The sequence below is a fragment of the Notothenia rossii genome (genome assembly GCF_949606895.1).
Source record: "Notothenia rossii genome assembly, chromosome: 1".
Classification (NCBI taxonomy): Eukaryota; Metazoa; Chordata; class Actinopteri; order Perciformes; family Nototheniidae; genus Notothenia; species Notothenia rossii.
This window is the reverse complement of record NC_136912.1, coordinates 67544837-67557759: the sequence shown is the minus strand read 5'-3', so window position 1 is coordinate 67557759 and position 12923 is coordinate 67544837. Positions and strand designations below refer to the sequence as shown.

Here is a 12923-nt window from a genome sequence, read left to right as displayed (position 1 = left end):
ACCTTGGGAAACCTCTCCTTGTACACATGGTTCATCATCACGATCTCATGGTCGAAGGAGATAGGTGAACGCCCGGGGCTGGAAACATACACAATAACACAGGTGAGTGGAGTCATTCCAGTTGGAATATGGCAAGTCTGTTATTATATAATTTAAAATATAAAATGAAAGCAGCTCATCATGAGAAACAATCACCACATCATCAAAGCTGAACTTTCACAATTATATTTGATCCCGGTTTTGCCAATAGGCCTGTGTAGAAAGGTGTATTATACTATATATTGAATTGTGCCTGGGGGGAGAAACTCAGCCAGAGAACAACTCTTAAGCTCTATGGGTTCAGAAATCTGAAGAACTGTTTTAATGTTAACTTTTATGTAATGAAAGGGGTGCCATATTGGAAAATCTTATACCTACAGTACTCTACTGGTGTCCCAATTCATATAAATTGACAAATGACTAAAGAAAAAAACATAATTGTTCTTCTTCTATTTTGTGCATAACTATTATTTTTTACTGACTTTTTGGAGAAATTCCTAATATTTTTACCTCCTGAGTTCCCTAAGAATGTTATATATGAAACAATCTTGACAAAAATGCTCACAGCTATAGACTGTATAAAATACAACCGCCAACACCACGGCCTGTCAATCAGGATAGAGGCATAGCAATGCATGTCCCTCCCATGCTCTACCCTCATGTCTAAATATTGTAGTCTTGTGGTGGCAGAAAACAAAGATGGCGCCGGCCAAAATCTAAAGTTGGCAACAGCTATCTATGCATATTGTAGCATTTACACTAATTGTAATTACACTTGAGATAATAAGCCCTAGTTCTTCTGAAGGATAAATCTTCTCCTACAGGAGGTAGTGCTGACCAGAATACATGAGACACTCAGGATTGTCAGGTCACCCGGGCACAGTGGGAATAAGAGCTGGATGGTGGACCCACGCCCTAACGGGACCTCGGGGTCTTTATCATATGTGTGCCTTCAGCGGTGTAAACCAGAGGACCATGGCAACCTCTGGACTCACATGGCTGCACACACACAGAACGGCACAAAGGTAAGGCCTCGGGAGACCACTGGACCCCGGATAGCATGTGTGTGAATGTGTGTGTGTGTGTGTGTGTGTGTGTAGCTGTCAGTAATAAACCAAGGTTGTCCACAACTCAACTGCAGTGAGGGTCCATCAGTTCTCAGGGGGGTTTCATGACCGGGCAGACTGACAGTGATGTCTCCTTCAGTCTATACCCGCTCCAACAGAATATCAATCCATCAGTTTTCTACACAGTGGACTTCATCTCCTCTCTATTTCCCTCCTCCTGGGACTCATCTTTTTCCTTATTCTATAGCGACACCAGCAATATCCTTGACCTTTCTATGTCTCACTTTCAGGAGAAAAGGGGATGACGACAGGTGACAGAAAGTGACAGGAAGTGGCTGTGTGTGTGTGTGTGTGTGTGTGTGTGTGTGTGTGTGTGTGTGTGTGTGTGTGTGTGTGTGTGTGTGTGTGTGTGTGTGTGTGTGTGTATGTGTATGTCATGGGAGAGAAATTTAATTCCAGACAATTTCAAGCTTTGTTAGCCTGCTGTATTATTCATTCTATCCATTTATGACTGTAAATATTTATTTCTAAATATTGCAGTTGCAATTTCAACGTTTTGTAAGCATAGCAATAATCTTCATGTTAATAAATCATTGTGTGCCAAATTCTAGTCTCCATTTATTTTTTAAATCTTTCAAGGTCAAATGTATTTTACAGGCATTCCTAAAGAGTCACACAAATTAAGATTAAGAGGTGCGGGTAAAAGTAGAATGTTTTGTCTCCAGATGTCTTTACTAGTATGAGTCATCGGTACACACAAAAACAGAAACATACAAGCATGCACACACACACACACACGTGACCGGTACGATGAGGTAATGCTTTGAGTCATCCATCGGCAGCTCACAGTCCAATTACCAGCCTAATAGGAATGAGAGAAGCCTGAAAGTGACATACGAGGCAAACCTCATGGAGGCAGTTTATCATCACGCCTACACATACTGTGACAAGTTACCACACACACAGGTGTACAGTACGTAGCTGAGCTCACATTATTCTTTTGTTTTCACCTGCTTTGTTGGGAGCTTGATTTTGTTTATATTATATACTTCTGGATAAAGGTCCTTTGATGGCATCTTGACATAAGATAAGATAAGATAAGATGGACCTTTATTAATCCCCGTGGGGAAATTCAATTGTTTAAACAGCAACAGGGTAAGAGTGAAAAACAAGATAGCACAGATTCACAGGGGTTAATAAAATCAAAAATATATCAGCGATAAATATAAAAATAATAATAGTTTTGGTTTATTTTGTCCAGGTTTTGAATGATGTGCTTCTAAACACAATAATTAAAAGGTAGTTAATATAATTTAGTTTGTGGTGATAACAGCATTGATAATTACAGTTAAATTATTAAAGAGTCACAAATATGTTCCACCTCAAAACATTTTTTGTTTAATCTGTGTGTTTCTAATTGGGGAGAATAAAGTTTAAGTTATACCAAATATTGAAGAAAAACTCGAAAATGAAAGTGGTTTTGATTATGAGTTTCTGCCTTGACAATTAAACTGAACAATTACAGAAGCTCAAGAGAGAAATTCCCTTTTTTTTGGTAAGATTTTAACGTGAAATTAGAAAGGAAGTGTTGAGTTTGAATTGTCAGTAGCTAATCCTACATCGATCGAAAGCACAGCCCTAACATACGGTGGCCGACAGGTGCAAACGTGCTACAACAACCCCAAACCCTTCTATTCGGAGAAACGCGCTGCAGTTTCAAAATGTATGCAAATACTTTTTTTTAACAAATGTGTCAAAACACATGCAAATACAGAAAAGTCTGTATCAACTTCATGAAACATGCGCAGCGTTTATAACTGTGAAAGCGATGGAATGGTGTTTGCTCCTGTCGGTCACCATACTAGAAGCTTTCGAAATGAAAACAATATTTCCTGTTACAAAAATAAACTAAGAACGTCACTCTAAAGGTAAAAGAGATAGTAGCTTTTTCAAATTTTTTGTTGACTGACCTTTTCAACTAAGCACAGCTCAACTATGCGCGCCCACACACACTCAACCTTTTTCTGATGGACGTCCATCACTGGGAGCTCTGAGGCCCTCGACTTTCAAACTCTCCTTTCATGTTCGTGTTACTTGAAAAATAAAAATCGATCAAAAGCCCTGGCAGCGTGCTCTGCCACCGGGCTCAGTAATTAAAGGTTAGCCTTGACAGAGATGGATTCAGTGCCAGAGGCTGTTATGTACATTCTGTTTAATTTCCACAGAATATCTTCTCCTCCTGTCTGTGTTATTCTCCTCGTCTGCTCGTAGCTGAGAGCCTGTTTTATTAAAATAAAGCTCCTGTACAGAGCCAGCTGCAGCGGAGGTCGGAGTGAATCCCCAGGATGAATAACACGAGAAACCCAGACAAAGGCTAATTAGAAAACGGCTATATTTCTACTGTAATGGGAAATAAAAATTGCCCCGCGGCAATCCCTGGAAAAAATGTCTTCGTCATTATTTTGAGAAACGACCTTGGAAACGAGGCTTGGGAGGAAGTTGTGAAGAGTACTTTTGTTTTAGTGTGGGGCAACAAGTTAAAAAGTGTGAGAAAAAACGGAAATATTAACGAAATAGAATAAAAGATTCACAATCGCAAACCCAGGGTGTTTTATAAAATTGGATAATTAAAACATTGTTGGAAAGGCGTCTTCCTTTTCTTCCCCTAGCTAAGTGGTGATGTCACCTGTGACAAAAGGCATTCAAAATGCAAAAGAGCTTATTGGAAGGGAGGCTAATTGAAGTAAATCAGTCGAGACAGCCAATAAGATGGTGACGGTGAGGCGGGTGGGAGGAAGAGGTGAGGAGGGGGGAGAGGCTGCTGTGTGTGTGTGTGTGTGTGTGTGAGAGAGAAAAATAACATTGATGCTTCAGAACTGAGGCGGGCGACTTGGGAAATGAGAGGCCTAATTGAGCGTGACAGAGAGCCGGCTAGAATGGGGATGAGGTGTGTGACTGTGTGTGTGTGTGTGTGTGTGTGTGTGTGTGTGTGTGTGTGTGTGTGTGTGTGTGTGTGTGTGTGTGTGTGTGTGTGTGTGTGTGTGTGTGTGTGTGTGTGTGTGTGTGTGTGTGTTTACGTGTGTGTGTGTTTACGTGTGTGTGTGTGTGTGTGTGTGTGTGTGTGGGTATGTGTGTGTATGTGTGTGTGTGTGTGTGTGTGTGTTTGTGTGTGTGTGTATGTGTGTATGTGTGTGTGTGTGTGTTTGTGTGTGTGTGTGTGTATGTGTGTGTGTGTGTGTGTGTGTGTGTGTGTGTGTGTTTGTGTGTGTGTGTGTGTGTGTGTGTGTGTGTGTGTGTGTGTGTGTGTGTGTGTGTGTGTATGTGGGAATGTAATGAGTACTGTGATTGCATGTGTACACCATAGAAATCTTTAAAGACATCTATGTAACATCTCCTAAAACCACAAAGCGGTGGAATATGCTTTAATGTTCAAACAGCTCTTTATTTTTCTCATACTGCCTGTGCTGCAGCACTTCTTTTCACCCTCTATCTGAAACCAGAGCCTTCTCTGCTCTGATCGGTTAGCTTGCCAGCTCTGTTGTGATTTGTCAACCGCTTAGAGATCCCCCTAAGCCCCATGTACAATGTGTTGGAGCGCTAGCCAATAGAAATGTGAGTGTTATATAGTGGAGTCACTATGTTAATAGTAAACAAAGGAGTCCATGATGTGTTTCCAAAAAGGGGGGGTGGTGTGTGTCTCAGAGAAACCCCCTCTTTAGGGAACTCTGGGATTTTACCCTTTGCAGCCCATTCACATGCAAAACCCCCCAAAACATAATAGGGCCTCTTTAATATAAAACAGAAACTAGAATTACCGCTTCGGGTTTGTTTTGTCTAAGATTACTGATATGTATGATAGAATAGGGAAAGTGGTTTTCAAGACAGGAAGTCAATGGGGTGCTTCAGCCTGTAACAGTTCATGGCTCATGAATGATGGATGCATGGGGATCTAAAGAGTATGGTGGATGGTGGACAGACGGAGAGATAAGGGAATGATAAGAGGTGATAGATACACTGTAGAAACTTAACTCAACGAGGATGAGATGGGGAGAATACAAATTAGGGAGAAAGTGTAAAATGATAAAAAAGGGTGACTGCCATCACTCACGCCGGAGTCGTAAAATTAGCATATAATTGTGCTCTGCAGCTCATTTTCATTTGTTCCCTCTCTCTTATACAGAGACACACTTGTTCCTCCCCCTGGGTCCAATCACCATCTCCTCTCCTCTCAGTCACTCACGTCATCCTCTTCACTACATTTTCCTCGCACTAGTATCCTCATTAGGGGATTCTATCAACTCGGAACTGGATCCAAAAGTGAGCTGGTTAATAGAACCCGACCCCTAATCCTCAGTCTGCCCCTGTTGGTTATTTATCTGCACTTGCAGACCGTTTGCAGACGGCTCACTAAGAGCTTTTTAATGACACTCACTGCTGGAGGACTAATATGATGTCAGGCTTTCCGCTGAGGCTCATCCACCGTGCACATGAGGGCCCGCAGCCGAAACACTTTCAAAGTCACCTCCAAGTTTATAAACTTCCTCGGAGTAATTAAAGCATTGTTTTGTGAGCTTTCATTGTATATCTGACAAAAGCTTAAATATTTTTAAAGGGTCCCTATTATGCTCATTTTCAGGTTTCATGTTTGCATTTTGTGCCTCAACTGGGACATGTCTTCATGCTTTAATGTTCAAAAAGTTATCTATGTTTCTCATACTGCCTGTGTTGCAGCATCTCTTTTCACCCTCTGTCTGAAACCAGAGCCCAGTCTGCTCTGATTGGTTATCTGGCAGGCTCTGTTGTGATTGGTCAACCACTTACAGATGTCCTGTCTCTTAACCTAAAATTAATCATGTACTATGTGTTGTAGCGCTAGCCAATAGAAGCACGAGAGTAACATAGTGAGTGTGCGGGGGAGAAACACAGTAGAGGAGAGGGAAGACCCGAAAAAGCACAATAGGTCCTTTTTAAGTTTCCTGTTCTCTAATTTTTCTCAACATCTCATTTTATGGTTTTCTAATTGTGTTCTATTGCCCAGGGAAGTTATTTAAGGACACAGGGTGAGGGTGGATTACGTGAGATGGCACTTATTTAAACACACACACTCACATACTGAGAGCCTGGTATCAATCTTCAAACACAGTGGGACTCTAATCAGATACACACCATGCGACTCAGTCTCGCCTTCTTTCATCTCGGAGGATGAAAGAATCCAATATCTCGCGGTAAATAAATCCAGATAAAGATGGGGGGGGGGGGGGGAAGCTGCAGAGCAAGAGATGGAGGTGAGACACCAAGTGTGGGTGAGGAGAGAAAACAAAGATGAGAATAAAGAAAAGTGTAAGGAAGGAAGGGTGAAATACACAGTGGTGAAAGGAGAGGGTGAAGTCAATCTACACACAGACGGAGAATCGTAGAGAACATGAAGACATTTGAGCTGGAGACGGACGGAGAGAAACAACTGAAGGACAGACAGATCCACAGGTGAGTGTCAGTGATATAGACAGTGCACTTTCTCCTCGCTCACACATCAGAGGGGAGAGTATGACCTTTCTGGAATCTGACACATACACACGAACACGCACACAACTAAGGGCATCGAGGCCTGTGTGTAAGGCAACTGGTCACTTATTTGTTCATATTCAGCCTTCAAACACTAAAGTTGGTTAAGCACGAGTCCAGTTATCTTTCATGTTTGGTGTTAATGTCAATGTCTTGGCCATCATTTGTATCATTTGGATAAGTGAATAACTCATGTGGCACATTTAAAAAGAATATACAAGCCAGGTTTTGTATGGCAGCAGCTATATACTACTTTATCATGTCAACTTGTTAAAGGTAATGCAGACCAATATTACTGTTTTGCCATACATTCTGCCATTGTTGGTCAATTTAGATTGACCTTGGCAGAGATATTGATTGATTTTTACATACATATGTTTGTTATTGAGGCTGTAGTGTGTAGTGGTGTTGAGTGCATTTTAATATGAGATGTTTCTCATGTTTTGTCAAGTACATTTAGAAACATGAAGAGGAAAGAATATTACAAACTAATGTAAAAGATTATGCTTGCAATGAACTGGAGATGTTAAAGACCTGAGTTGCAGGATTAGGCTAGTCCACTGAGTGCTCTGAATAAATACAATAATAAGGTTATTTCTATAATGTCCTCTGAAGACAGGCCAGCTCAGGAGTGATTTGGTTTGGTAGTCAATATGAAATGAAGAGGGTGATAACTTTCTACTTTGGATGTCTTTTGCTGTCTTGACTTGCAGTTCAAGGTTTAACTCATGCACAAAGTAATCACAGAGTCAAGCACTTCCAAACAAAACTCATAAGACCAACACTGACACACTAATACTGGGCTTCTGTACATTGTATGTTCTGTCTCTTCAATATTGCAATGCAGCAAAACAACAAACTTGTATGGTGCAAGATGTGAATCAGAACGTTTAGCCGTGGCCTCCTACCCACCTTATGAATGCTGGTCAAGCTCAGGAGCAAATTCAGTGCAGGACTCATTCTTCAGTGAAATCTTTCCTGCCAGTGGCCATTCAACTTTTCAACTCCTCCCTCAAATATCAAACGCACTGAGGCAACAGACCGACCCCCTGGACTTATTTCACCCCTGTTAGCATCTATAACCACTACATGTATTCATAGCTCAACTCTGCAATACTGTCTAACCATAGAATAACTTGTGCAAACACTTAACTGTGCAATACTCTGCTTAAACCTGGCTTTAATCATATTCATAATGCATGACACAGTTAATCAAGTAAAATCATCACTTATGCTACTCCTGCCGTTAAAAAATGAATCGTATGTTACATTTCTTTATTTAATAGTTTTTTGAAAGCTCTTTATTTTTCTCATACTGCCTGTGCTGCAGCACCTCTTTTCACCCTCTGTCTGAAACCAGAGCCCAGTCTGCTCTGATTGGTTAGCTGGCTGGCTCTGTTATTATATGAATAGTTTAATGTTGTTATACATTTCCTCTCACTGATTACATGTTTTTATTCTACAATGGAGCAACAGTAACGTACCCTTAAACCCCCGCAGGGATCAATGAAGCACTTTTGATTCTTATTATAAGAGAATCTTAATGGCCATTCCACATGTGTTTCCACTTTCAGCTGTGGTGACCTCTGCTCGCTGCAGGCAGGACTTTGCTCAGTGTTTGTGGTTAGATTGTAAACTGGTAACGCAGCTCCTACCTGAGGCTGCGGGAGCGCGGTCTCATATTTGGGGAGCGGCGCCCCTCCTCGTCCGTGATGCTCTCGGAGCTGAAGTGTTTGGTGAGGAAGTGCAGCTCGTCCGGAGTGGGCTGGAAGGGCAGCTGGTGCAGCTTCTCCTGAGATGAACAGGAGGACTGTGAGAGGAGGAGCACAGAGGGAGCACAGATTACAACCAGCGCTGGAGCTACTGCGGGGCAGGATGGAGAGGAGAGGAGAACACAGGGCAAGCAGGGAGCATTCAGCCCTGGAGCTACTGCTGGGTCAGGGTCTTTGGTGTGGAGTCTCCAAAAGCGGGGCCTAGCTTTCAAAAAACTCAAAACACGTTTGACTTTTAAATATGATCTGAAGCCAAAGGAGTAATGGATGGGAGGCTGTGGCGCAGTGGATTAGTGTGTTGGTGTTCGGATCAGGGGGGCACCGGTTCAAACCCCACTGTAGTCAGCATGTCGTTGTGTCCCTGGGCAACACACTTCAGCCCAAATTGCTCCTGTGTGGATTGGCCACAGTATTGAGTATGTACGTCGCTTTGGATAAAAGCGTCTAACAAGTAACATGTAATGGATGACAATTGACTTGTATTGAGTTCTAGATAAAGAATTAATCAGAGAGACCTGTCTTCCTGTGTTGGTATGCTACTGTAGCCACATTAGACAATGAATGTTAAAATATTAGTCCAGATAATAAACATGTCATATTTAACTTGATTCTGAAGATTTGTTTTAGATCACACATATCCTCAGATCTTAAAATAGAAAAGTATGAATCTCTATTTCTGTCACTTTACTGTTTTGTGTGACTGGATTAAAATATAATCACATTGATTTATAATGACGCTATAAAGAGAGCAAAATTTAACAACAGTGCCTCCAAACCAGTCACTTAAAATGTGCTGGTGTGTTGAGAACGAGATGATGAAAGTCACTTTGACTCTTGCTTTTATTTGGACTACATGCAGCTCATGCAATAATCGTGTTAACATTTTTAAACGTTTTTATTACAAATCTTTGGTACATACGGCCTAATCCAACAGCATTCAAATGACTCTATTTTAAAGTGAAGTATGTCCAAGATATTCAGTCATTAGACTGGTTTTTAAATAGTAGTTCAAACTACATTTGATCTCAATTTGAACCCACATGTGGAGAAGTTTTTCAACCTTCAAATCAGTCATTACTGGGCACTGAGGGATGTCCTTTTCATCTAACAAGTCATTTACTAACAAACAGTGAGCTAGCAGGCCTGCTAGCAGTCTGGATCTCATGTTAAGAGCTCCAACAGCCAGATAACTCGGCTCGCTGCCTTTGAAGCACGCTGAGTCTCATTCTGCAGGCAGCAGGCGCAGAGCAGCCGCGCTCTGGGGTATTAAGCAGGGAGATGAAGGACCGGCAGAAGGTAAAGGAGAGGAAGAAGGATTAGAGCAGAGGGACGTATGATGTGTCCCTGATAGTGATAGAAGGGAAAAGAGGAGAAACAGTGAAGGGAGAAGAAGTACGCTTAAGGGCTTTAGAAAGGAGGAAGCAAGAAAGAGGAAGGTGGGAAACAAGCGATGGTATCACAGAGGAGGGAGGATCTGTGGGCTCCAAAGATGCTCTACAACACATGCAGAGACATAGAAAAGTGACAGATATATTTACCGAGACGGTGGAGCTGGGTGTGTTGGTGCCATAGCCAGAGGAAGGCAGCGAGGCCAGAGACCAGCGTCTGCCATCCGTCCTGAGGGAGGGAAGGAGATGGACAAAGAAATGAAGACATCACACGCTTTAAAAAAACAAACATGTAAACACATTTCCCGAAACCTCCATATCAAGGAAATGCAGCCGCACATATAGAAAGATAAAGTGTTTCAGGTCAAGGAGGAAAAGTGCAAACACAAGGATAACATGGTCTCAAGAAGTGCAGGCGAAGCCATGAGGAGGAGACTCTGCAGACATGATGTGAAGCATGAGGGAGTTCACAATTCTGCTCCATACCCACAGCTGCTTTCAACACTTTCCAAACCTCTTCAGGGTTTGATTTTGTCAAATGTAGGCCGGCTGTTCTTCTGTATTTGTGTCATTCTCAAAACCAGAATGTGTCACTCCATCATTTAACACTTCCTGTTGCTCCAAGCCAATTGAGTGCCACTGTCGGTAGGTCTTGAAAAATCACAAATATATAGTTTTCTTTGAAATACTCAGTATTTTCTCTAAACGGCTGCTCACTGTAGTTTTGGATAAAAGAAACAGGAGGGGAAATAGAGCATCTTTTGGGGACTTTTTCCAGCAGCGGATGAATCCACATTTGGTGCTCCAGTGAGTTTTAGTGGTACACCTGGTAATGCAAAGACCAGTCACCAAGCTAACTGTTGTTTTTTAAAATAGTTTTCTGATGATAATACATAATAATGGAGCTCTATGGCACAGCAGAAGCGTATGTCTCAGCGGTTGAAGAGGAGACCCTGCAGGGGACTTTCTGATGTGCTCAGCCATGCAGGACGGAGGAGGGCAGGAAGGTGACGGCAGAAGGAGGGAGCAAAAAAGTCAGAGGTCAAAACTGAGAGGTTACCTGTCAGCCCTGTGTCCGTGACTGTGAGGGAGACAAGACAGGGTTTTCCATTTAAAGCTGTTAGCAGCTGTCACTGTTAAAGCTACACACACACACACACACACACACACACACACACACACACACACACACACACACACACACACACACACACACACACACACACACACACACACACACACACACACACACACACACACACACACACACACACACACACACACACACACACACACACACACACACACACACACACACACACACACACACACACACACACACAGTCCCATCCCCTCTGCCCACCACTAGATCAAAATTAAATATTTATATACGAAGAAAATACGATTTTGAAGAATTTATGGAATAACATTGTTTTATTTGACACAGTTTATCTTCCAGACCTGTCCCACATTATAAGGATAAAGTGCTAAACCAAATATATTGCTAGCAGAAAAATATAAGAACAAATATAATAAAAAGAAAATATAATTAAAAAGACATTAGAATAATGTGCATATTTATGTAGTTTAAAGATGTTCTTATGTCAGGCTTTAACAGTTTAAGAGTCATTATTGTTGTTTATTTTGTAAGATGATATTACCATCTCATCATATGGTGGTGGCCTAATTTGTATCTCTTGCCTGTATCAAACAAAATAAAAGTGGCATGAATTAATTTAAAATAGTCTGAAAACGTTTCCCCAAGGGAAACATTTTTGAAAGAGGAATTTGTAAAACCCTCCTATCGTTGACCTGCCATATCCGACCCCACCACATGGTGTCCCTGTTGCGTCTGCAGCACTGAGGTCAGCACTCGGACCGAGGGATTTTCAATTCAAATCAACGTTAATGCTCTTTTTGGCCGCTGCACTGCTGCCATATGTGATGTGTTGTCATGGAAATACCCTGGGGGGTCTAGTACATCAGGAAAGGTGTGTTACCATGGAAACATCATCATCTTAATGAAGATTAAAGAGGCAGGCTTGCTAAGGATTTCATTACATCTTACCAAAGTTTGATATGACATCTTCTTATCTTGGATTTCACAAATGCTTAAACATGCATGCAACTTTCTGTCAATGAAACATGCATGAATGCTCGCACACACACATGGCACACACTCTTACTCCCTCCTTCCCTCTCAGTAATTACGATCTATTCTGAGAGCCCAGACAGATAAGAGGTTTATTAATCTGGGTTTGAGTGACAGCCCCACAGTGATCATCTGGCTCCTCATCAGCTCACACACTATCATCATCAGCAGCAGCAGCAACAACGCGGCTCTCAAAGCGCCGGGGCCACTGAGCCGTTTCACAGCCTTAAAAAGATATTGAGGATAAAAGCTGAAGCACAACTGGTCTGTTCTTCGATGTGTACACTCCCTGTTATATAATGCTGCTTTATTTTCCCACAAATGACTATTATCCACACTGTTAATCATGTTGAACAGTGATGCTACCTGCTGCTTGTGATGTATTAATGATCTTACTGATACTGAGTTTGTAAAAAAACAGAAAAGCTCCAGATCTTATTTTCAGTGTGTTTCTGTAAAGCTCACCTTCGTGCAGGAACAAAGGAGAAGTGTCCGGCCGTGTTCGGGGAGAAGTTGCGAGGACTGTCCAGCGGGCTTGTACCTGACAGCAAATAAAAATAGAGACACATTACAGAAAAACCCTGCTGAAAAGACATCTTCTCTGTTTCTATTTGTGCATCTCAGCAGCTGATAAGAAACAGGAAATGAGCTGTTCTGAACAAAATGACTGTATAATCAATAGTTTACGAGCAGTTCATGTAATGGAGCAACAATGGAGTCGTACATATTTTGTCAACAGAGATACAAATATATTAGGTAAAAAATATAATTGCAATATTGGTCCAACCAAAGTTATGTTAGGTGTTGGAAATCTAAATGAATCCTGGTTTTAACAATTGCTTCTTGCTTTTTGCGTGCCATTGGTCATGTAGTGGTAAGACTAGTGAACATCTCATTTTCAGAAGCATTTCACCAATTTCATTTCACCTGTGTGTGTTCTTAA

At 41.7% G+C, this 12923-nt stretch overlaps 1 protein-coding gene across 2 annotated transcripts in view; it reads right to left on the bottom strand.

The window, feature by feature from the left end:
- Positions 1-12601, bottom strand: part of mast2 (microtubule associated serine/threonine kinase 2) — a 47957-nt gene extending 35356 nt beyond the window's left edge. Inside the window, exons 1-5 of one of the 2 annotated variants that reach the window (XM_079667779.1) lie at positions 12446-12591; positions 10889-10909; positions 9979-10057; positions 8324-8478; positions 3-78 (exon numbers count right to left, since the gene is read on the bottom strand). In XM_079667779.1, the coding sequence (XP_079523905.1) occupies positions 3-78; positions 8324-8478; positions 9979-10057; positions 10889-10909; positions 12446-12576 (462 nt within the window). In that variant the 5' untranslated portion in view covers positions 12577-12591. Of the gene's footprint in view, positions 1-2; positions 79-8323; positions 8479-9978; positions 10058-10888; positions 10910-12445 lie in introns of both variants that reach the window. The other variant, XM_079667780.1, reaches the window with a different exon arrangement.
- Positions 12602-12923: the final 322 nt, after the last annotated feature.